The sequence below is a fragment of the Mesocricetus auratus genome, unplaced genomic scaffold (genome assembly GCF_017639785.1).
Source record: "Mesocricetus auratus isolate SY011 unplaced genomic scaffold, BCM_Maur_2.0 Super-Scaffold_100006, whole genome shotgun sequence".
Lineage (NCBI taxonomy): Eukaryota > Metazoa > Chordata > Mammalia > Rodentia > Cricetidae > Mesocricetus > Mesocricetus auratus.
In genome coordinates, this window is record NW_024429190.1 from 12,694,454 (window position 1) to 12,717,230 (window position 22,777).

The following is a 22,777-nucleotide window of genomic DNA, read 5'->3' on the forward strand; positions in this document are numbered from 1 at the left end:
GACATCTCTCATCTCAAGGGACTACTGTCAGAAGCTGCAATCTCCCTTGCTTCTGGGCTCAGTTGCTCGTTTTATACACCTGCCCACTGATAGGTATTTACTTTAATAGAAGGTCATTTCATACCTGAGTTGTTCTTGATTTTGCCAACAACAGACTAGCCATTATGACCTTAGCTGGCCACCACTTTCTGCGTCTCAGTGACTCATTTGCAAATGAGTTGGGTTTGATAATGGTAGGGCTTTATTGTTTGTTTGTTTTGAAACTGCATGTATCCCAAGCTATATCCTCAAACTCACTATGTAGTTGAGGATAATAGTGAAATCTTCCTGCCTCAAAGTGCTGGAATTACAGGTGTGCACCACAATGCCTACTTCATATGGTGCTGAGAACCCACAATGTCTTGTATGCTAAGCAGGTGATCTTCTAACTAAGCCACATCCTCAACTATTAGATCATTTTTTGTTTCTGAGCTTTTATATTTATAAAAGATAACTTCTGGGCTAGAGAGACAGATCAGTGGTTAGGAATGCTTGCTGCTCTTACAGAGAACCATTTTCAGTTCTCAATACATGTAACTCCAGCTCCAGAGGTTCTAACACCTCTGTGGGTACACATACACACACACCCCCCATCACATATATACCAAAATAAAAATAAAATTTGAAGACTTAAAAAGGCAGCTCCTTTCATATCAGTACACCTCTCTTTGCTAAAAGATCTTGAAATCATTGAGAAGAAGTAAACTTTTTTGGTGACAATAGATAGCCTTTGCAGAGGAGGAAAATCTGTCTTCCTTGTTTTAATTTATTATGAAAACCAGTTAGTGTTCACTAAGAACTGGGCTTGGCATTAGCAACTGAATGTGAACAGTCAGAAGCAGGAAACCACCTCTCTGGTGTCTGAAGTACAGCACACGCCTAGGTGGCTTAGGGGGTGTAGAGCGTGGACAAAGACTAGACTGCTTTGTGTCCTCCTAGTAGTAAGAAGAGGGAGCTAGGGGTGAGCATTGAGGCCAAACTGAACCTGGACGAACAGACTTGATAGAGCATGTTAGTTGAGTGCTGAGAGATCATGAAACAAGTTTTGAAGCCATTGACAGGTGGGGAATGTAGTATATAAAATCATAAGATGCTGCTATTTCTGTACCCCTATGTCTTTGTCTCATAGTCATATAATGAGCTTTATATCTTTATGTCTAGAGATGCAGTTTATGTCCTAAAATAATATTGAAGGGCTCGGGCATAGTTCATCCATAGTCTGTATACTTATGGTCAAGGTTCTGAGTTTAATCCCTAGTGCTAAAAATAGATAAAGGTTGAGAAAGTATAAGTAAGAAACCATCCACTGCCCAGAAAGAGGTCACAAGTTAGGTATGGTGAATCTTTTGCTCATTTATAAGAAAGTAAAATAACGGACTGGAGAGATGTCTCAGTTTTTAAGAGTACTGACTGCTCTTCAAAAGAACCAGGGTTCAATTTCCCAGCACCCACCTAGTAGCTTACACCTATCTGTAACTCCAATTCCAGGACTTCTGACACCTCATGCAGGCAAAACAATAAACATAAAATAAAAATGAAATTTAAAAAGAATTTTAAAAATGCTTTAATATAAAACATTAATAAAGTTTAGATAATAAGCAAAATCTATCCCTTAACACAATACTAAGTGACACAAAAATGATTAACACATCCATGTGCTGATGTCAGGTTACACCATTGGGAAAATGCTGTAAAGATGAGCAATTGGAGATGGAGAGACGCCTCAGCAGTTAGGAGCTCATATTGCTCTTCCAGGGGACCCAAGTGCAGTTCCTAGTACCCATATTCACAACTACCTGTAATTCCAGCTTCAAGCCTCTCAGGGAACGCATTTTTGTTTTCACATACCCCCACCCTCCACTGACATGTACATAATTAAAAATAAGGTAAATATTTTAAGAAAAATGAGAAATCACAGAAAGAAAAACAAGAGATTGATCCTGCATGTAAGTTCTGTTCACTGCAGGAGCCTGCCTGGAGGCCTCAGACTTACTTGCCACTCCTTCTTAGGAGCTTTTGATTTTTATCCCCAGTAAATTATTTTTCAATGCTAGGACTCTGGTTCCTAACTAAAGGTTCCCAACTCACTCTACTCCTGCTGCTGTTTCCCATTTAAAGGATTCTGACTCCATGTTCACACTTAGCAAAGATGGGGCAGCTTTGGACCATTCTTGTGTTTTTCTCTCACCCGCAGTGGTTGGAGACCAGACCTAACAGACAAGTGTGTCCAGTTTGCAAAGCTGGAATCAGCCGGGACAAGGTCATCCCACTCTATGGCAGGGGCAGCACCGGGCAACAGGATCCCAGGTAAAGACTTGACTGCATCTGATACCCACTTCCCACTTAGATGTGAATTCACATCCATTTAACACTCTAACTATCACCCTACATCCTGCAGCCTTTACTTGATTCTGGCCCATATTTTATGAAAACCTTCAAGTTTCCTCCTTGAAGTGATCTCCATATAAACTGCCCTCACCTTAGTCCCATCACACACATCACCCTATATTGTGATTGTGTTTCTCCTGAAATTATCATCATCTCTAGTGGGATCTGTCACCATATTAGTATTGGTGCCTAATGTGAAATAAACTCAGTCAAGCTATTTAGATGAGTGGTGAGAGGAGCTGAGGACTAGAGGCAAAAGTAAAAGATAGCGTGGCATACTGGCCCAAGAGTAATGGAGGCCAAACTGAAGTTTAGGGGCAGATCAGAGAGACCCTGAGCCCTAAACGTCTCAGCTGACAATTCATCCTTTAGTCTGACTTGGGATCTCTGGCACCCATGAGCTCATATCAAGCAGTCCCAAGGAAGACAACTGAGTCAAGCTCTCTGTTGCAAGGATAAGCTGGGCAATCTGACGGCTTTCTCAGAACAAGCTGGTTTTCCTAGTTTGAGGCAGAACAGAGTTAAAACCAGCATTTGATTAAGCCAGCAAGGTTTTTTGTTGTTATTGTTGGTTGGTTGGTTGGTTTTTTGTTTTTTTTGTTTTTTTTGTTTTTGTTTTTTTTTTGTTTTTTTTTTGAGACAGTGTTTCTCTGTGTAGCTCTGGCTGTCCTGGAACTCTCTCTGTAGACCATGCTGGCCTCAAACTCAGAAGATTGCCTGCCTCTGTCTACTGAATACTGGGATTACAGGTGTGCGCTGCTATTGCCCAGCCCAGCAATTTTATGTGTTGAACAGGAGAGTGGCCCAAATCCTGTTGGTTAGTCCTCACAGAGAGCAACTCAGAATATTTTGTAATGGCCTTACTTTGTACAATTTCTTTTCAGAGAGAAGACTCCTCCTCGTCCTCAAGGCCAGAGGCCAGAGCCAGAAAATCGAGGGGTGAGGAACATTCTAGGAGAAGCTTTTAGAAGTGTGCCTGTGACTTTTAAAACTTTCCTGTTTACCTTGCAGTTTTTTTCCTTGTTCTAAACAAGGAGAAAAGTTCTAAAGGAAGATTTATAAAGTACAGAAAGGAGACAGGCAGGGGAAAATCCTAGAACCACTCATCCAGAGATAACCACTGGGAGCCTTTGGGCCTGTTCTCTCGTCTTTCTTTATTATATATGTGTGGGCATGCATGCATGTGTGTGTGTATGTATGTATGTGTTTAATATATTTATGTTTGTTAATTGTACATTTGCATATTTATTTCTTAGATTGTTTTAAGTTTAATTTTACTTTTATTATTTTTGTGTATATATGGTGGGGGGGCGTATATATAGAGGTGAGGACAGCTTTGGGGAGTTGGTTCTGGAGATAATTATCAGTCTTCATGGCAAGCCCCTTTACCACCAGATTGTCTTACCAGCCTGATTTCTTGGACTTTTGAGATAGGGTCCCACTATGTAGCCCAGGCTGATCTGGAATGAATGATTTTCCTGCCTCTGTTTCCTAGTACTGTTGTTATAGACATAGGCCACCATACCTGGCTTGCTTAGTTTATGTGTAGGTGTTTTGCCTGCGTGTACATTTATCTATGTGAGGGCTCCAGATCTTTTGAAAACTAGAATTACAGTCAGTTGTGAGCTGCCATGTGGGTGCTGGGAATTGAACCCAAGTCTTCTGGAAGAGCAGACAGTGCTCTTAAACCACTGAGCCATCGCTAGCCTCCTGTTTTTTGTTTTTGTTTTTTACAATATGTGGCTCTTATTTTATAATTTTTAAAATTTTATCTATTTTACAGATACTAGGTACCTTAATGTGATCTGGTCACTATTTTGGCAGTTATCAACGAACCTAGCAAATAGTCTTTGCTCTCATGGAATGTTCTCATGAGAATTGGAATTTCAACAGTGCAGTTTAAAATGTTACTGAGACCCGTAGTCATGACATTTAACAGCTGATACTCAGTTGTATATACCTAAGGTAGTGGCATCTATTGTATTACAGAACACTTAACCTACTACCTCTGCTGTCTTAAACATACTCAGGTGAAATTACAAAGTTTTGTGTAGAACCACAATTATTTTATTATGATAAACCCTTAGAATTAGTGACTCAAAATATGTATGCATTTAAATGAAATATTAGTCCTTTTTTTTTCTCCAAATAGCAGATTCTTGTTAAAGTATTAATGGGGGCTGGGAATGTAGCTCATGGCCAGGAGCATAGTAGCAGTCAGGCAGGCATGGCACTGGGGCAGTACCTTTGAGCTTAACATCCTTATCTATAAGCAGGAAGCAGAGAGAGCTGACTGGAAATGTCTCGAGGCTTTTGAAACCTCAAAGCCCACCCCCAGTGACATATCTCTTCCAACAAGGGCACACCTCCTAATCCCTGGCAAACGGTTCCACCAACCAGAGACCAAACCATTCAAATATGAACCTATAGAGACCATTCTCATTCCAACCACTGCAGCTACGTGAGTTCAGGGCCAGTGTGGGAATGTGAAACTGTCTTAGAAAATCAATTAAAAATTTAAAATGTACATTAATGAAAATTTAAAGAAAAATTGTTCACCTGAACTGTTAGAATCCTAGAGACAAGTATACACTAACTTCTACAGTTTTCTTCATTTGTAACCATATATTCTTCTTAGTTTTATTATCAATTATGTGTATGTTTGTAGTGGGCATATATATGATTGTAAGACACTAGAGACATCATATTCCACTGAAGCTAGAGTTGAAGGCAATTTCGAGCTACCCAGCATGGGTGCTGGAAAATGAACTCAGGTCCTCTGCAAGAACAATTTGTTTTCTTAGTCATGGAGCCATGTCTCCCACCTATATATTCTTAATTATTGTGTCACTCTCGCTATTCTGTTAACTGGTTTCCAATTTAATTTTGGCAGTATATTTCATGATATTCTAAACAAAGTATCTTCAAAATGCCATTGTGTTTTCTTTTTAATATTGTGCTTTAGAGGGATGTTTGTTCATATTCTACTTTTTTAAATTGTTTTTTATCATTTATTTCTGTATATGTAATAATGTTTCCTATGGAAACCAGATGAGGGCATGGGATCTCTGGAATCTGAAGTTATAGATGTTTGTGGGCTGCCTGAGTGTGCGCTGGGAACTGAACTCTTGCCTCTGAAAGAGCAAGAAGTGCTCTTAACCATTAAGTGCATCTTGGCCATCTCTAGCCAAATCTTTATTTTTGAGAAAGCATCTCCACTTATAGCCGTATACAGCTGGCCTTGATCACAGCCTCTCAAGTGCTTGAGTTACAGATATGTGCCACCTCTCAGCTTCTTTTTTGTTGTTGTTTAATTTTTCATTTTCTTTTATCATTTTATATTTTTTGAGGCAGAGTCTCACATGTCTCAGACTGATCTAGGAGTTGATATGTAATAGAGAATAATCTTGAACTTGTGATTCCCTCGCCTGCACTAGGGATCGAACCCAGAGCTTTGAGCATGCTAGATAGCTCTACTCAACTGAGCTGCACCTACAGCCCTCTTGGTCCCCTTTATTAAAGGCTGCCATGTATGCAGAGAGAGAGACAGAGTGTGTATACAGGGGTGTGGAGGAATGTTCTGGGTATGAAATTCAAGGTATTAAGTGTGCTAGTTAACATACCACTGAGCTGTGTCACCATCCTTCCATTGAATTTTGATTTGGTATAACTTCAGTTCATCATTGAAGGGTCTTAGAGTTACTCAGACTTTGCTGTGTAAATAACACCAGATAATCTTTGTATACATCCTTTTTTCACTTGAATTGGTGCATTTTGGGGGGTGGGATTTTTGAAACAGGGTTTCTCTGTAGCCCTGGCTGTCTTGAAACTCAACTCTGGGGGCTGGAGAGATGGCTCAGAGGTTAAGAGCACTGACTGCTCTTCCAGAGGTCTTGAGTTCAATTCCCAGCAACCACATGGTAGCTGACAACCATCTACAATTCAATCTGGTGTATATGTAATAAATAAAATCTTTAAAAAAAAAAAAAAAGAAACTCACTCTGTAGACTGGGCTGGCCTCAAACTAAACATCACCTGTCTCTGCCTTCCAAGTACTGAGATTAAAGGTGTGTACTACACCACCCAGCTCTATTGGTGCATTTCTTTAGGAGTTCCAGTATGATAAGGTCAAGGATCTGATGAAAGTTGAGGATTTTTTCTCCTATATTTAGAGTTTTGCTGGGTGGTGGTGGTATGTACCTTTAATCCCAGTACTTGGGAGACAGAGGCAGCAGATCTCTGAGTTTGAGACCAGCCTTTGTCAGGTTCACACACAGAGCCAAAACCCAACCTGGGTTCTATCAAAGTCCCTGCTCTTAACTGCTAGACAGCAGCCCTTTACCTTCTCAGGCTCTACTTCTCAGGCAGCATTAGCAACCAGTAGAAGTCAAAGACCCCAGGAAGTCAGAGGCTTTAGCCCTGATGGCTGAGGGCCGACCTAGTGCTATAAGCACCTGCAGCTACTAGTAGTCTAGTCTGTCTTTTATTTTTATTTTTTTATTTTCTTAAGGTTTCACTGGGAAGCCCTGTCTCTAGCTAGAGCTCAATGTGTAATCCAGGCTGACCTTGAACTCCTAGAGATCCAGCTGCCTCTGCCTCTCAAGTGCTGGGATTAAAGATGTGCCCACCATTCCAGTATCCTAACTTTCTATTATTTCATCATCTGTTCTAAAGAGCTCACCAGAAGTACAAAGAGTTTTAGTGCATGGTGATTAAGTTGGTTATATGTAAAGGCTCTTGTCATGCAAGCCCAATGACGTTTGTTCAATCCCCAGAACTCACATAGATGAAAAGAGAGAACTGACTCCACAAAGTTGTCCTTTGAACTCATGTACACTGTGACACATGTGCAATACACATAGGCACACTATACACGATTACAACACATCTTTTTGAGTTTGGATTTTCAGATCAGATTGGCCAGATGTAGTCTTCTGTAAAATGCTAATGCAAGAATTTAACGTAAGCTGACACCCTTGGAAGTACTCATCTGTGATTCCAGCACTCAGGATGCTGAGGCAGGAGCATTGCAAATGAGGCCAGCCCAAGCTACCTGTGAGATCCTGTCAGTGTGGGGAGAAGGGAAAGGAAAGACGGGATTTGTGTGTCCTGTGCCAGGAGACCTTGCACTCTGACAGAGGTGCAGCTTACTAACAGAGCTGTTGTTTATCGGAGTCCATCCTTGGGGAAGATCATGTGTGGTGAATGTGTTTGGCGAAGAAACCAAGGCTGCTGTACAAACTACTGTCAGTGATCTCTGACTTAATTCTTAGGACAAATACATATTATTCTCCCCTCCTGTCTCCATTTCCCATGAGCTAGGACCATAGTACCACACCCAGATTTCTATATTAATCAGAAAAAATTAAATTGTTCTATATATTTAAATTTTTATTCGACATTTTCTGTGTATGTGGTTTGTTTTATTTGTTTTATTTTGTGTTTTGTTTCTGGTTTTTTTGGGGGGAGTGGGGGGAGTAGTCTTGTTACATAGGAACTAATTATTCAACTACCACCACTTAGCTTAAAATAATTTTTTAAGGCAAGGTCCTGTTGTGTATTCCAGGTTGGCTTTGAACTCAATATGTAGTTGAGGATGACCTGGAACTTCTGGTCCTCCTATGTTTACTTTGTGAGTGCTGTAATGATAGGTGTGTGCCACCGTGTCAGACTTATGCAAAGCTTTGGATTAAATCCAGGGCTTTGTGACCTCAGCTACACCCACAGCATCTGAAGGTTTTAGGGGAAATACTTACCCATATCTTGACAATATTCTCATATTGTCTGTTATGGGTGTTTAAGAAGTCTGACCGGTTTAAGTCACAAGGTTTACTGTCTTGTTGCATAAATGAGCACCAGGGTCCTTGAAGAACATTTGACAAGATTTTGTTTGACTGATATTATTGATCAGACTTCCATCTTTTTTGTTATTGCTTATAGTGTATAGTTTGTGATATTCCTTTGCATTTGGGTATGGCACTAATTGCCAGCCAGTAGTGTATTATAAATCCCAGCTAATATGGAACCCTAGAAATGATCTAAAGATGCTGGCAGAAGTGTGTCCCACTTCTGTCAGAGAAGGCTGTTTTTGCACCAGAGAGCTCCTTAGATTGGAGCTAAGGCTAGACGGTCAGAGGTGCCTCTAGTGTTCCTTTACTCTGGGGTCCGGATGGGAGGAAGAGCTGAGGCCCTAGTTTGTGGAGGAGGGACAAGAAGAAATGTGGGTGCCACATGAGCTATAAGACATTGTTTGAGAAATGTGGAATAAATCTGCTTATTTTTCTTAATTGCTTTTCTTCTCCACAGGGATTTCAAGGATTTGGATTTGGAGATGGTGGCTTTCAGATGTCTTTTGGAATTGGAGCATTTCCATTTGGGATATTTGCCACAGCATTTAACATAAATGATGGACGGCCTCCTCCGGGTAAGTCCCATTTCTTTAAAAAGAGAAATCACGAACATAATCCTGCTTGAAAACTCCTTGGAATTCAGCAGTATAGGAGTTACAGATAATTGTCCGTACATGTGTATCAGACTTTGCAAACTCCATTAATTCTTTGCAGATTACCACACTCATCCAGCAATTCTGAGCACTTGCCATATATTAGGTATATCTGGGATGCTTTATGTTATATTACAAATTGAGTGTCTCATCATCTGCACTCCAAATACCTATGTAGTTAGCTGCTTTATAGGTAAAATTCTCAGTAATGATTCCTAGACATAGCCCATGGCCATTAAACTTAAGAATTATAGACAATACCTAGCTAATGAAAAGCTTAATTCTACACAGGTGCACTCACACATGCACGCATGTGCGCTCTCTCCTTCTTCCTCTCTCCCTCCCTCCCTCCCTCTCTCCCCCTATTTGGGGCCAGGGAAAAATGAAATGTTAGGACTTCCTGTTCGCTGGCATCTCTGCCCAGCTTCTCTCAGGACACAGAATGGGGCTGATTCCAAACTTCAGAGCTCTGTAAACTGTGTTCATATCTGTTACCTGCTGCTGCATCGCTCCCTTCAGCCACTTGTCTGTAACAGCTGCATTCAGAGTACAGCGAGGCAGCAAGGTGTGTGCTTAACTGACTTATCACACTCTGCTGCCTAAGCCACCACCCATGTCATGGGAGCCTATTATAGGCCGCCGGGCAGTGGTGGCGCATGCCTTTAATCCCAGCACTCAGGAGGCAGAGGCAGGCGGATCTCTGTGAGTTCGAGGCCAGGCTGGACCAACAGCCTCCAAAACAATACAGAGAAACCCTGTCGTAAAAACCAAAAAAAAAAAAAAGATAGGGTTAGTTGAGCCCTTCTTATAGTCATTGGAGCCTTCTGGGCCCTGAGTACAGTATGAGGAACAGAAGTGACCAGTGCAGCTCTGGTCAGGAACTTACATTCTGACTATGATCACCCACTCAGAAATCATCAAAGCTGTTCCCTGCTTCATCTGATTCTGTGAACACAGTAATCAATAAACTTGCCTGCATGAGTTTATCAGAGCAACCAGCTCTGAGGGAATGACATGCAACCCCACAAAATACTGGGCACTACTCCATCTTATCTGCTTGGAATGTCTCTCTGCTGTTCACACATTGTTTTCTCAGAGAGGGGGACCCCAAAGGGCAGGATGTGATTTCCCATAAAGGAAAGACTGATGCTTGTAGCAGCAACAGGAACTTCTGACTAGCTTGATGCTTTCTAGCCTGGTCCAGCATTCAGACTGACTCTCCCCGAGTTCATTCCCAGCCAGGCTGCGCTCTGGATCAGTTTTTGTTTGTCATGTTTGGTACAGCTTACACAGCCTAGATGTAGATCCTGTCACTTCCTGTCTTCTACAGTCTGAGCAGAGAACTCTTAATTAGCAGAGGTTCTCACTCAGTCTCCATCTACCTTACCATATGATTTCTGGGCCCTGGTTCTCATCTGGAAAAAGCAGACATACATACAGACAGAGAGCCATCTGGAGTAGTTAGTGTGCAGAGAGGCAGGAGAGTGCCACTGCTCATGTGTAAGCCCTTATGTTCTCAGAAGGCCCATGCTTTGCTTCTGCTGCCACTTTTTAAATGAGACCTGCCAAGTATTACCATGCATGTGGCAGCATAGGGAACAGACAAGGGGGTGTCTGTCCCTGCAGGGGTTCCTGATCTCTACTGGCTCACTTGCATGTACAGGACAGCTCTTTGCAGATCACTGGAGATCAAGGCCTCATTTAGTAGTTCACTCATTTTTGCTTTGGTTCCTACTACTTGGAAATTTGGGAGACTTTTTACTGCAGGATTCTGTTTTTAAAAAAAAACAAAGACTCATCCTCTCCAGTTCTGGCCCCAATGGGCAGTATGCACACAGCCATCTGACAAAGTCTCTTCTTCTTGTCTCTCTAGCTGTCCCTGGGACACCCCAGTACGTGGATGAGCAGTTCCTGTCTCGCCTCTTCCTGTTTGTAGCCCTGGTGATCATGTTCTGGCTCCTGATCGCCTAATACAGGATTCCTATTTGCATCCACAGCAGCACCTCTGGACTGTGATGTGCCTGCCACACCTGCTCCTGGTGTGTGACTTGTTTAATCCCAACCCTGGAATCAAGGGTCAGAAACACATCAAGGAGTCTTGCTTCTCCATTAGAGCTTGAACTCAAAACCGGTTGGTGAGGAATCCCCAGTTTGACTACTGCTGTAAACGCCCTCTATAACCTCAGGTCTTGTGTTGAATCACCTCTCATGGGTGACAATGTGAAGTCCTGTTGCAGCCTTCACAGCAGGTCCCAGCTCTACATGGGGAAGAGATGGGAAGAGAAAAACAGTTTCTTTCACCAGAACTTTATATTACAAAAATGAAGGGATGAACCAAATGGTATTTATGGAAACTTACTTTCATCTTTTTAAAATACCCTTGGTAAGTGGCCTCCACTCCCTATACTGAGAGATTCCCTTCCAGATCCCAGTGCTGCTCTGTCTGCCTTCCTGCCCTCCCCTTTCTCAGCAAAGAAGGTCATAATTGCAGCAGCAGAAGCTGAAGATTCTGTGTGACCTTGTGAGACTCTGGTCTTTGATTGGCTCCAGGCCTCCCTCAGTGTCTTGACCCCTGGTTTCCTGACCGATTGTCCCTGGTCACTTGGCTCAAATTTCCCATCAGCTTTCTCCTCTAGACTGCTGCATTTGAGCCATCTACTGTTTCAGAGCTTTGATGCAGGGACAGCAGGGCAAGTAGCCCTGCCCCTGGGCTGCAAAGCCTGAGTAATCCTCTCTCAGATCTTGCCCAGAGAAACTGGAGGCTTTCTCAGTCAGCCCCGCTACATGTAGAACTACCATCCTCAGAAGCCATTGTCCTTTTTAAATGAGTCCGGGACTGTCATTCCACTTGTAGTCCTGGTGTTGGTATAGCTTGATGGCTTTACCTGAAAACCCCTTGAATGTGTGCGGAACCCAAGGACACATGAGGCTCCCGAGCAAGCAACAACCCCTGGTGATACATAAAGGCAAAGGACCACAGCGATGAAGTGTGGTTTTCCTTTCTTCTTCTCCCACATTGATTTGTTGTCGAAATCATAAGCTGCTTCCTCTGAACCTGATTGTGGAGGTGTGGTGCCAGGCAGGAGAATAGTTCACCTGCTCAGATGACTCCTGCTCTGCCTATGAGGCTTCATCTTAGAAATGCCCCTTCCTGAAGACCTCAGCCAAGCAGCAAGATGAACTTCTACTAGATCTTCTTGTTCACTTCTCCAGCAATAACCAGAAACTAGGTTCTTGCCTCACCTGATTTTTCTAGATATAGCTCTGCATAATCTACAGAACCCTAGACCCTGAGGATGGTGAGAGAGCCCTCCTCCTCACTGCATGGTTCCCACCTGCCAATGCCAGTATTAATATTGAAATGGATACAGTATGAAGTATTGAGTAGGAGGGTGGCTTGGCAAATCCAGCTGGTAAGAATAAGCCACCAACTTTAGTGTGCTGACAGATTTTAAATATTCTTTGTCACATGGAAATCCCCAGTTGCAGGGGCCACTGGAGTGTCTCTGTTTTAGAGAGAATTGGTAGGATCCTTAGTGTAGTGTATGTAGCCTTAAGTAGTAGAGGGAAACCCTGAACAACAAGAAAGAAGAGTTCTAAATAGTGGAGCAAATCATTTGGAATCTGGTGAAATGGAATGAGCCCAGGTGTGTGTTCAGCGGAGGTGTCATCCCAGGAGCAAAGCTGTGATGGCCGTGTACCCTTTGTGAACATTACAGGGCTATACCTCAGCAGCTGAGGCAGGAGAGCCAACTTGGGAGTCCCCTCTCCTGGGTAGGCTATCCCTCTTTAGGCTCACCACTCCTTCTATGGCCAAGGTAGCCTTAGCCTCCACCTTTCTGCCACCCCCATGGACAAGGACAGTCAGAAAATGGAAACATGTAAGGCAGCATACCTTGACCAGCACTGATTTTCACTGTTGTGAAAGTGATTTGATTTAGAATTAAATGGTTTTACATTGCTGTGAGTGTGGACTTTGTGTTTGGGATGTTAGTAGCTGGGGAGTGGGCACACTGGTTTAGCCCCTGGGAAGTACCTGTCTTGTCTAGTAATATTTATGTCTTCAAACACCCATTGATAATGAATGATGAGAAGAGTGAACTGGAGATCTAGCTGCCTGTGACAGGCAGCCCCAGTTCTGGCAAATGTATGCAATTCCTAAGTCTGCAAACACCAAACTGCATGATGAAGCTTAGTCTTCCCTTGAGTGTGACATGTAGAGAAATCACAGGTTACTCAGTGTTAAAATGTCTCCCTGTGTGCAGGTAGAGCAGGGAGTGTGCCCTCCTTGACATTGCTCACTAATGTGTGTTATAAAATAGAAGCTGATGAAGTTTTGAATTTGTCTCAGCTTCAGGCTTCAAAACACCAAAGCTATAGGTCATACTCTCTTCAAAGTTCGTATTTCCTCCCCTTAGGCTTTGACCTAACAATGGTCAAGTTGAACAGTGCCAAGATACAGCAGGAGAATGCAGAGGTAAGGAAACTTCAGAATAGGCCTGTTGGCCCAAGCCTATAATCCCAACTACCCAGCAGACTGAGGCAAGAGAATAAAAAGTCCAATGAGGCCTTGAGCTGGTGAAATGGCACAGCCTAGTAATGGTATTCGCCACCAAGCCTGACAACTTGATCTTAATCTCTGGCACCCAAAGGGTGAATGAAAAGAGAGAACCAGAAGTTGTCCTCTGAGCTCCACACTGTACCAAGTCTCGTGCCTGTGCCACCCACCTACCCAGCCACATCGTGCACGAGAATAAATTAAAAACGTAGGGGCTGGAGTGATGGACCATTGCTTAAGAGTACCAGCTGCTCTTGCAGAGGACCTGTTTTCAGTCCTCAGCATCCATACACTGGTTCACAGCTGTCTAACTCTGGTTCCAGGGGATTCAGCTCCCTTTTGTGACTGCTAAGGGCCTTGCATACACAGGATACACATGCATACATGTAGCCAAAAAATTTGTACACATAAAAATCTTTTAAAAATAAAACTTTAATTTTTTAAAGCAAAAACAAGGCTGAAGATACAGCTCAGTGATAAAGCACTACATATAAGTGAAACCTAGGTTTAATCCCAAGTACCATCAAAAGGAAAAAATGTAATGGAACTCATAAACCAATGATTCCAGAATTTTTGTTTTCAGTGGGGAAAAAGTCATGAAGACACAAGTTTGGATCCCAGCACCCTTGTAAAAAGTTTGATGTGCGGGTCTGTAATCCTACTGCCAGGGAGGCAGAGACCAGAGGATCCCTGGAGCCACCAAAGATTAGAGCAATAATGGAAGGACCTTCTCCTTTTACACTGCACCAATACAGACATACACATTCATACACCACACACAAACCCATGCAGAGCAGAATAGAACAAAAAAGCCTTCATGTGTTATCCCAACCAGCCAACCCCAGAAACCATCAACACAGGTCCAGTCCTGTTGGATCCATCTCATCCTAACATGCTCCCCATGAGCAAGTCTGAGGTATCAGGAAATGAAAGACAAGACGTCCAACTGCTTGTGACAGAGAATGCATGTGTGTATGTCTTTATGGCAAATGCCAAGATATCTTTCTCTCTCTCTCTCGTAACACGTCCTATTCATGCTAGCTCAAACTTGATCCTCCTTTCTTAGTGAAAGATTACAATCATGTACCATAGTGCCCTTCCCCCAACATAAATTACACAAAGGAGTTACAAGTGAAGGAGATGCTCAGCAGTTAGGAGCACTGGCTGCTCTTCCAGAGGACACAGGTTTGCCTCCCAGCACCTACATGGTAGGGAGCTCACAACCATTTGTAACTCAAGTTCCAAGGGATCCAACATCCTCTTTGGGCCTCTGTAGACACCAGGCAAGCATGTAGTATACAGACATGCATGTAGACAAAAATACATACATACATTCTGATGGCCTCCACGGACTCATGTTTTAATGCTTGATCACCAGTTGGTGAACTATTTGGTAAGGTTAGGGGGTGTGGTCTTGTTGGAAAAGGTGTGTCACTGGGGATGGGCTTTGAGGTTTCAAAAGTCTATGCCACTCCCAGTTGACTATCTCATGCTTGTGCATCAGATGTAAGTAAGCTCTCAGCTGCTGTTCCAGTGCCATGCCCCTCCCCCAACGATTGGCATGTACTCTAATCCTCTGGAACCATGGTGTCTTCACAGTAGAAGAAAAGTAACTCAAGACACACATAATTAAAAATAAATTCTAAAGTTTAGCCTGAGTTAAATGAGACCCTGCTTCATTAATAAAAATTGAAAGAGTGGAGCTGGAGAGTTGCCTCAGTGGTTAGAGTGCTGGTTGTTCTTCCAGAGGGCAGCACCCACAACCACCTGCAACTCCAGTTTCAGGAGGCCCAGGGCCCTCTTCTGGTCTCTGTAGGCATGAGGCACATGTGCAGTAGTCTCACTCGTTTAATTTTTTGAGATAGAATTTCACCGTGTGGCCCTCTCTGTCCTGGAGCTCACTCTGCAAAAGAGCTGGCCTCAAATTCAGACATCCTCCTGCCTTTGCCTCCTCAATACTGGGATTAAAGACATGAGTACCACCACTACTACCATCAGTACCACCCATACCATCAGCACTGCCAGCATCATCAGCACCACCAGAACCTATACCACCATCATGAACACCAGCACCAGCAGCTGGCTCACAGCATTTATATATATATATACAGGCAGAACACTCATACACATAAAAATTTAAATGCATAGCTCTGAGATGCATATTGAGATAATTAAGAGGTGACATGTGACTGGGATTTGTTTCAAGTAGTCTGGGTAGGAGAGAAAGAGGGTGTTGGGTCCCAGCTCCCACAGATTTCTGTGCACCCTGCTCTCTAGTCCTGGCTTACAGCCCCAGCCTTGCCTGCCTGAAATCAATAAGTAGCATGAGGAAAACACGAGCTCTTATACCTGGGGTTTTTCCACACTGTGCTGTAAGCCTGTATATAAACCTGAGAGAGAGAGAGAGAGAGGGAGGGAGGGAGAGAGAATTTGTGTGTGTATTAGAACTGTGACCAAATCAACTTCATAAGTGCTGGGCAGGGGACACGGGTTGAAACCCCTGCTGGCCTTCAACTGCTGATTCTATTTCACCACAAGAAACCTATCATGTTGCCCAGTGGCATAACTCTAAGGAACCGGATCACTCCTGTTGAGTTCCCATAGCCTCAGTTTTGCTACTGTCACCAGTTTTACTTAGGAATTCTTCTTACTCATATGTTTTCCATAAGTTCATAAAATTGTTAGATCTAATGGTTTCACTAGATTCAACCTAAAGATGCACACATGGGAGAGCATGTATAAAACTTTCTACAATGATGGAAATGTTTCATACTAGCTGCAGGCAACACAGTAGCCACTAGCCATATGTGGCTATCAAGATCAAGAAATGTGGCTAGTGGACAAAGGAACTGAATTTTTTTTTTGAGACAAGGTTTCTCTGTGTAGCCCTGGCTGTCCTGGAACTCACTCTGTAGACCAGACTGGCCTCCAACTCACAGAGATCTGCCTGTCTCTGCCTCCCAAGTGCTGGGATTAAAGGCGTATGCCACCACTGCCAGGCCAAGGAATTGAATTTTTGCATCCTATTCCAGAATTCCATTTCATCTTTATTTTCCCCATCTTTGTTTTTTTCCATCTTTTTAATTTTAATTTTATTTATATATGTGTGTGTGTTGGTGCCCAAGGAGGCCAGAAGAGGCATCAAAGCTGGGCTTACAAGGTGATTATGAGCCACCTGACATAAGCTGGGAGCAGAACTCTGGTCCTCTGGAAGAGCAGTTCATTCTTCTAACAGGTGAGCCATTTCACCAGTCCCCCATCTTAATACAAATTGCCACATCTGGCTTTCATATAGCACAGTACAGATGTAAATTAATTCATAAGGGTTGCAAAATGACATGATAAAAATGTTTCTAGAATTGAGAAGAGTCAGGTGTAAAATGACAGATAATATGGAAAGATGCTGATTTCAGGAGTAACATGGTATGCAAGGACAGAATATATTTAGGAAAGAGTCCTGGACTGAGGGAAGCACATTGCATGTTGAAATGTGTTAGTGAGGCCCTGGCTTGGGTTTTACCTTGTAAGCAGTGAGGAGCTAGTGAGAGTTTTAAACAAGGATCAGAAACATTTTTGGAGACATATCTGTCCATCTTCGGTGATGACTCAAAAAGGAGTCTAGAAGTCAGACTGGCTCAATTTGAAGCCGGTACAGGTGGCAATGACAAATCCAGGTGGACACAAGCAAGTCCTCTTATGACAGCAGAATGGGATGTTCTTTGCTTGTTTATTTTGTAACACTGCTTTGAAGCAGGGTTAGAGGAGCATAGTAGGTAAGGAAAGCCAAGACAGGCTCCCTGAGATGGTAGCTTCTTGTCCCCAGAAGACTCTTTGAGGAGAAACTGTAGGAAGGCACAGGGCTGGGTGGATGTCTGGACAGGACCAATAGGGGAAAGAGGAGGACCCAGCGTCCCTATGAAACACCTAACTAAGCCAGTGATCATCTTTAGTCCATCTTGAACATATAAAGTTGTTACTTTAATCTGCTGCTCCAATTCTTTGCTCACAACAGAGAGCAAACTCTGCAATCCCCTGGATAACCATTGTCTCCCCCACTGTATATCCTCTATATTCCCCAACCTGGTCCTGAACTATCCTCCTGCCTCAGCTTCCCAAGTATCTAGGGCCACAGATGTGAGCCACCAAGACAATTTGAGATAGTTGCAAGGTCCAAGTCTTCAAGAGTCTGGAGACTTGACTGTGATTCAGCCGTAGGAGCTAGTCTTGGATACTAACTGAGGATGGGGGTTAGCTAAATAAGATGACAAGGTGGGTGCTATCTAGAAAGCTAGTAGATGTTCTCCTTGCCTAGACCCTTCCTGCTCTCCAAACCTTTCTCCTTATTCTCAGATGGTGTGGGAATGGTTTGGGGGTCCACATTAGAATGCTGCCTCTTCTGAGCCGGGCGTCGGTGGCGCACGCCTTTAATCCCAGCACTCGGGAGGCAGAGGCAGGTGGATCTCTGTGAGTTCGAGACCAGCCTGGACTACCAAGCGAGTTCCAGGACAGCCTCCAAAGCCACAGAGAAACCCTGTCTTGAAAATCCAAAAAAAAAAAAAAAGAATGCTGCCTCTTCTGGTAGCTATTTCCATGCTTTACATTTTTTTCTCTGTACTACCGGGCCTTTCCTAGGGGAATTTGTTGTTGGCTACAGCTGCTCTCTGTGGTATGAGACTGGAGGTATTGCAAAAGTGGACTGAGAGAGTGTGAGAAGGTGGGAAGGGAAAGCACTGATCAAGAGTGGGAGGAGGATGGATGTGGGTGCTGGGTTGCAGAGGAGAGGGACAGAGAAAGCCAGGGATTGTTGGTTGTAGACTCCCCATTCCTCTGTGCCTGGGGAAGTACATTGCAGGATGAGTAGACTCCTGTTTCCTCTCTGCTAGTCACGAAGTGGCCTGTGATTCTTTAATTCAGTACACAATCTAGTGTTTCCTATAAATTACATATTTCCTTAGAGGGAAACCAACGCTCAAGAGGGTTCCCAGGAGGGAGGTCAGACAGCCCTCCTCAGCACTGTGTGCACACTGGGTTATGAGGCACCACAGAAGAAATGTGTAACTAGCAACCACTTCTACTAAAAAGTTAAGGCAGGAAGACAGACAACTGTGTTGTTTGTGTACCCAAGGGCAGCTGATGGGAGAGTTAGAGGCAGGAGTGGTTTCCTTGGACCCTATTCCTACCTTTCTTCTGATCCTCTAGACATGTTTCCCATTTACTTACATCTGATTGAGGGAAGAAGCAATGGTCTAAGACCCAGCTTGAGAGAATTAGATGGGAAGACATTAGGGAGCAGCTGTCATGGCAGAAAGAAACCTAGTCTCCCAAACCCAGGAAGGGTAAGAACTGCCCTGCACTGCACACCGATCGATTGATTGATTGATTGATTGATTGATTGGCTGACTCACTGACTGTTTTGTTTTTTTTTCAGTACAGAGTTCCTCTGTGTAGCCCTAGCTGTCCTGGAACTCACTGTAGACCAGGCTGGCCTTGAACTCGGAGATCCACCTGCCTTTGCCTTCCAAGTTCTGGGATTAAAGGCCTACGCCACCATGCCCAGTATGATTTTTCAGAGTCTACTGCATACCAGTTTGGCCTCAAATTCACTATGTAAGTGAAGATGCATCCTGCCTGATCCTTCTTTGTCTCCCTCCTGAGGGTTGGGATTATAGGTATGCACTACGATGTCCTGCTTATGCAATGTGTGTGTGTGTGTGTGTGTGTGTGTGTGTGAGCTGAGCTACATCCCTTGCCTACAGGAGTTTCTAACCTGGCAACCTCCAGAGGAAGTCCACAAGTGTGTTTTACTCGCTGTGAATGACATTTGAAGTTTCTATCTCCAATGACAAGTATCTTCAAAAAATTTTAAGTTGTTATTTGTTTAGGGGTGTTATGACTACATGTATGTCTGTGTGCCACATATGCGTCTTGTGCCCACAAAGGGAGTCAGATCCCCTGGAACTGGAGTCACAGACACTTGTAGGATGCCATGTGGGTGCTGGGATTGAACTCAGGACCTGGAAGAGCAGCCCCTTGCTTTTTTCTTATAAAGTCTTTTGTTTCCTATGCTGGCCTTCTGCTGGGTGTGCAGTTGAGGATGAGCTTGAACTTTGGTCTTCCCACCCTCCTGCTGGCATCACAAGTTGACTGCATCATGGTGCTCAGAATCGAACCCAGGAGTTTGCTAGGCCAGTGCTCTACCAACTGAGCCTAGACCCAGTCAGTGCCCAGACCTTTCTTCGGTGTTCTTTGCCCCACAGGAAGATAACTATGTCATAGCATCAATATTGTTTTAGGTTTTATTAGCAATCTAAAGGTGATTAAAAGCAAGGATACCAGCCAGGCGGTGGTGGTACACACCTTTAATCCCAGCACTTGGGAGGCAGAGGCAGGCGGATCTCTGTGAGTTCGAGGCCAGCCTGGTCTACAAATCATGTTCCAGGACAGCCTCCAAAACAATACAGAGAAACCCTGTCTCAAAACCCACCACCACTAAAAATAAAACATGGATATCCCAGCACTCAAGAAGCTGAGGCTGACAAGTTCAAGGTCAGTCTGGCTACATACTAAGGCCAGATGGCAAAACCAAACACAACATAATGCATATAAGGGTTATGCTTAGATCATATGCCGTTTTTTGTGAGACTTGAATATCCAGGGATTTTACATGGGAGGGTGAGTCCTGGACAACATCCCAGATACGCAGAGTAGAATTTGGCCTCCATAACCACCCGCTCTTGGGGACCTTGCTTCCTTCCCCCTTACCTTTGACATGCAAAAGTGGTTTCTCTTAGGTGGGAGCTTCTTCGTGTTCACATTGACGATTACAAACAGAACCAAGACCTGAGGTCCCCACCATATTCTGTACCTGATGAACAGAGCCGTTTTCTTTCTTTTTTTCCGAGACAGGGTTTCTCTGTTCTGCCTCCCGAGTGCTGGGATTAAAGGCGTGCGCCACCAACCCCAGAAAACAGACCAATTTCCAAGGAATGTAGAAGGGTAACTGGTCTAACTGAGCGCTGAGTCTTCTGTGTTGCGACCCCCAATCGGAACACCTCTAGAAGACATCCCTCGCTAGGTGGCGCCAGAGACGCGGCAGAACTCGCGCCAGAGGCGGGGCGGGGCATCGGGGCAGGAACCAAAGTGGGTGGGGCGTCGGCAGGCGGGTCCCGGTGCCAGGTGCGGTTTGGTCCTCCCCGGGCGCCGTAGGCGGTGCATCCTTCTTGCTGCAGAGGCAGAGACAATCTCCTCTCTAAACCGCAAGCGAGCGCGGACCCGAGCTGCTGCTACCGGGTGGTCCTTCCCCTGGTGTCCGCGCCCGGAACCATGGCGGCGCTGGCGGGTAAGAAAGGGCCACGCTGTCCTGCCCACCGCTCACGGGTTTCTGGCTGGCTGGATCCTCTTGGATCCGTGACCCTAGACAGGAGCCTGGCAGACGGGGAGGACCGAACGCGGAATCTCCCCCGGGACTTAGAGGTCCGGGGACTCTGGAAGTACGGGCGGGCTGTCCCGCAGACCGAGGGCTCCTAGTGGCCTGTGCGTGGGGCGGCTTCCCACGAGGTGGGTCCCCGGATCTGCAGCGGGGGCAGGTCTCCAGGTTACGACCACGCTCTTCCATGGTCGGAGAGTCTGGAATATGGAAAGTCCAGGGTCTTCCGGGGCTCAGGATTTGAGATTCCGAATTATCCTTAGTTCTGGATTTTCTGTAGACCCAAAATTCTCAAAGGTGTCTTTGGAGGCTGGAATTTTTTGGCGGGAAGGGGTCCTGGAAATAAGAGTATGGAGTGTGGAGTTTACAATTTGGACTGTGGGTAAGAAGAGGTGGGGCCATTCCTCCTGAGGTTCAAAGATCTCCACCTCTTGTGGAGACGTTTCAACTTCCCGGGGGACTTGAGTTCTCGCTTGATCTCGGAAACCAGCAGGATAAAAGCCGGGCACCCTGAGGGGAAGGGTTGTGTGGAGGTAATTTCGGAATTGGCTTAGCTGGGCCCGAAGCCCCTTCCCGCATCACTTTGCAGCTTCCTGACCTGCTGCACCGGGAGCCTTCTGCCGCCTGTTTCCCAGCCACCTGTGTGAGTGACTCAGTTTCTGCGTCTACCAGGGTTGACTTCCAAAAGCTTTCTAGCAAGGCCAAGGGAGAATTTTAGGGGTGGGGGAGGGACTGGATAGCTGCCTCCACTTCCTGGCTTTCGGCCGGTGGACAGTCACTTCCTCCATCCTGAATTCAAGGACTGAGCTGCCAGTGGGTCACTTCCTCACGATGGGAGCATGGGATTTTTGTCCTCATTGGTGAAAACATGCTCTGAAGAAAGAAAGCACGGGGCGGAAATGCCTTTGTCTCTTCCTTTAATTATTTTTTTTCCTGGCTGCTTGTGGTGGTGCACACCTGTAATCCCAGCACTAGAAAGGTGGAATCAGAATTGCTTGGTCTGCGTGTGGGTTAATCTGGACTACAGCATAAGACCCTGTCTCTAAATAAAAAAAAAAAAATTTAAAATTGAGGCCTGGTGTTAGTGGCACATGCCTTTAATTCTAGCACTCCAGAGGCAGACAGAATTGGATCTCTGTGAGTTCTAGACCAGCCTGGTCTACATAGTGGGTTTCAGGACAGTCAGGGCTACACGGAGAAACCCTGTCTCTAAACACCCTCCCCCAATCGAGCTGGGGATTAGGATGCAGTTCAGTGGGTAGAGCTTGCCCAGCGTGTGTAAAGCCGAGGGTTTCATCCCCAGCTACCTAGACCTGCGCAGGGTGCATGCCTGCAATCCCAGTGCTCAGGAGGATCAGAAGTTCAAGGTTATCCTCTGCTACATAGGGACCTTGAGGACAGCCTGGGCTGAGAGATCCTGTCTTTTTTTTAGGCTGGAGAAATGACTGAGATCAAGAGTATATGCTGCTCTTGCAAAGGACCAGAGTTTGGTTCCTGGCACCCACCTGGCTCTCAGTTCTATTACTGCAGCCCCAGAGGACGCAACCCTGCCTTCTGTCCTCTATAGGGAACTGCAATCCGTGTTCACACAGACAACATATACATAAATAAAATCTGTTTTTAAATTTAAAATGTGTCCTTTTAGAGTTCTTCAGCTCAACTGGTTTTCAGTGGGTTTTTTTTTTCTTATTTATTTATTTATTTATTTATTTATTTATTTTTGAGGCAGGGTTTTCTCTGTGTAGGCCTGGCTGTCCTGACTCCTGAATGATGGGATCAAAGGTGTGTACCACTGCACCTAGCTTGGTGATTTTTTTCTAACCTCTGTTGAGTCTTTTTTTTTTTTAATGATCTGACTACATGT

The 22,777-nt window shown here is 44.5% G+C and overlaps 2 protein-coding genes and 1 long non-coding RNA gene across 7 annotated transcripts in view; all 3 read left to right on the plus strand.

The window, feature by feature from the left end:
• Rnf185 (ring finger protein 185) overlaps positions 1-12,891 on the plus strand; it is a 38,754-nt gene extending 25,863 nt beyond the window's left edge. For all 5 annotated transcript variants that reach the window (XM_040746842.1, XM_040746844.1, XM_040746843.1 and 2 more), the window contains 4 exons: positions 2,234-2,346; positions 3,312-3,366; positions 8,734-8,851; positions 10,803-12,891. In XM_040746842.1, the coding sequence (XP_040602776.1) occupies positions 2,234-2,346; positions 3,312-3,366; positions 8,734-8,851; positions 10,803-10,900 (384 nt within the window). In that variant the 3' untranslated portion in view covers positions 10,901-12,891. The remainder of the gene's footprint in view (positions 1-2,233; positions 2,347-3,311; positions 3,367-8,733; positions 8,852-10,802) is intronic.
• Positions 12,892-20,677: 7,786 nt separating this feature from the next.
• Positions 20,678-22,777, plus strand: part of Limk2 (LIM domain kinase 2) — a 61,545-nt gene continuing 59,445 nt past the window's right edge. The window contains 1 exon segment of the mRNA XM_005068906.4: positions 20,678-20,826. Within this exon segment, the coding sequence (XP_005068963.1) occupies positions 20,811-20,826 (16 nt within the window). The 5' untranslated portion in view covers positions 20,678-20,810.
• Positions 20,835-22,545, plus strand: LOC121140780. Its single transcript, XR_005877692.1, has 2 exons — positions 20,835-21,556; positions 22,346-22,545. It is a non-coding gene; the product is annotated as an uncharacterized LOC121140780 (long non-coding RNA).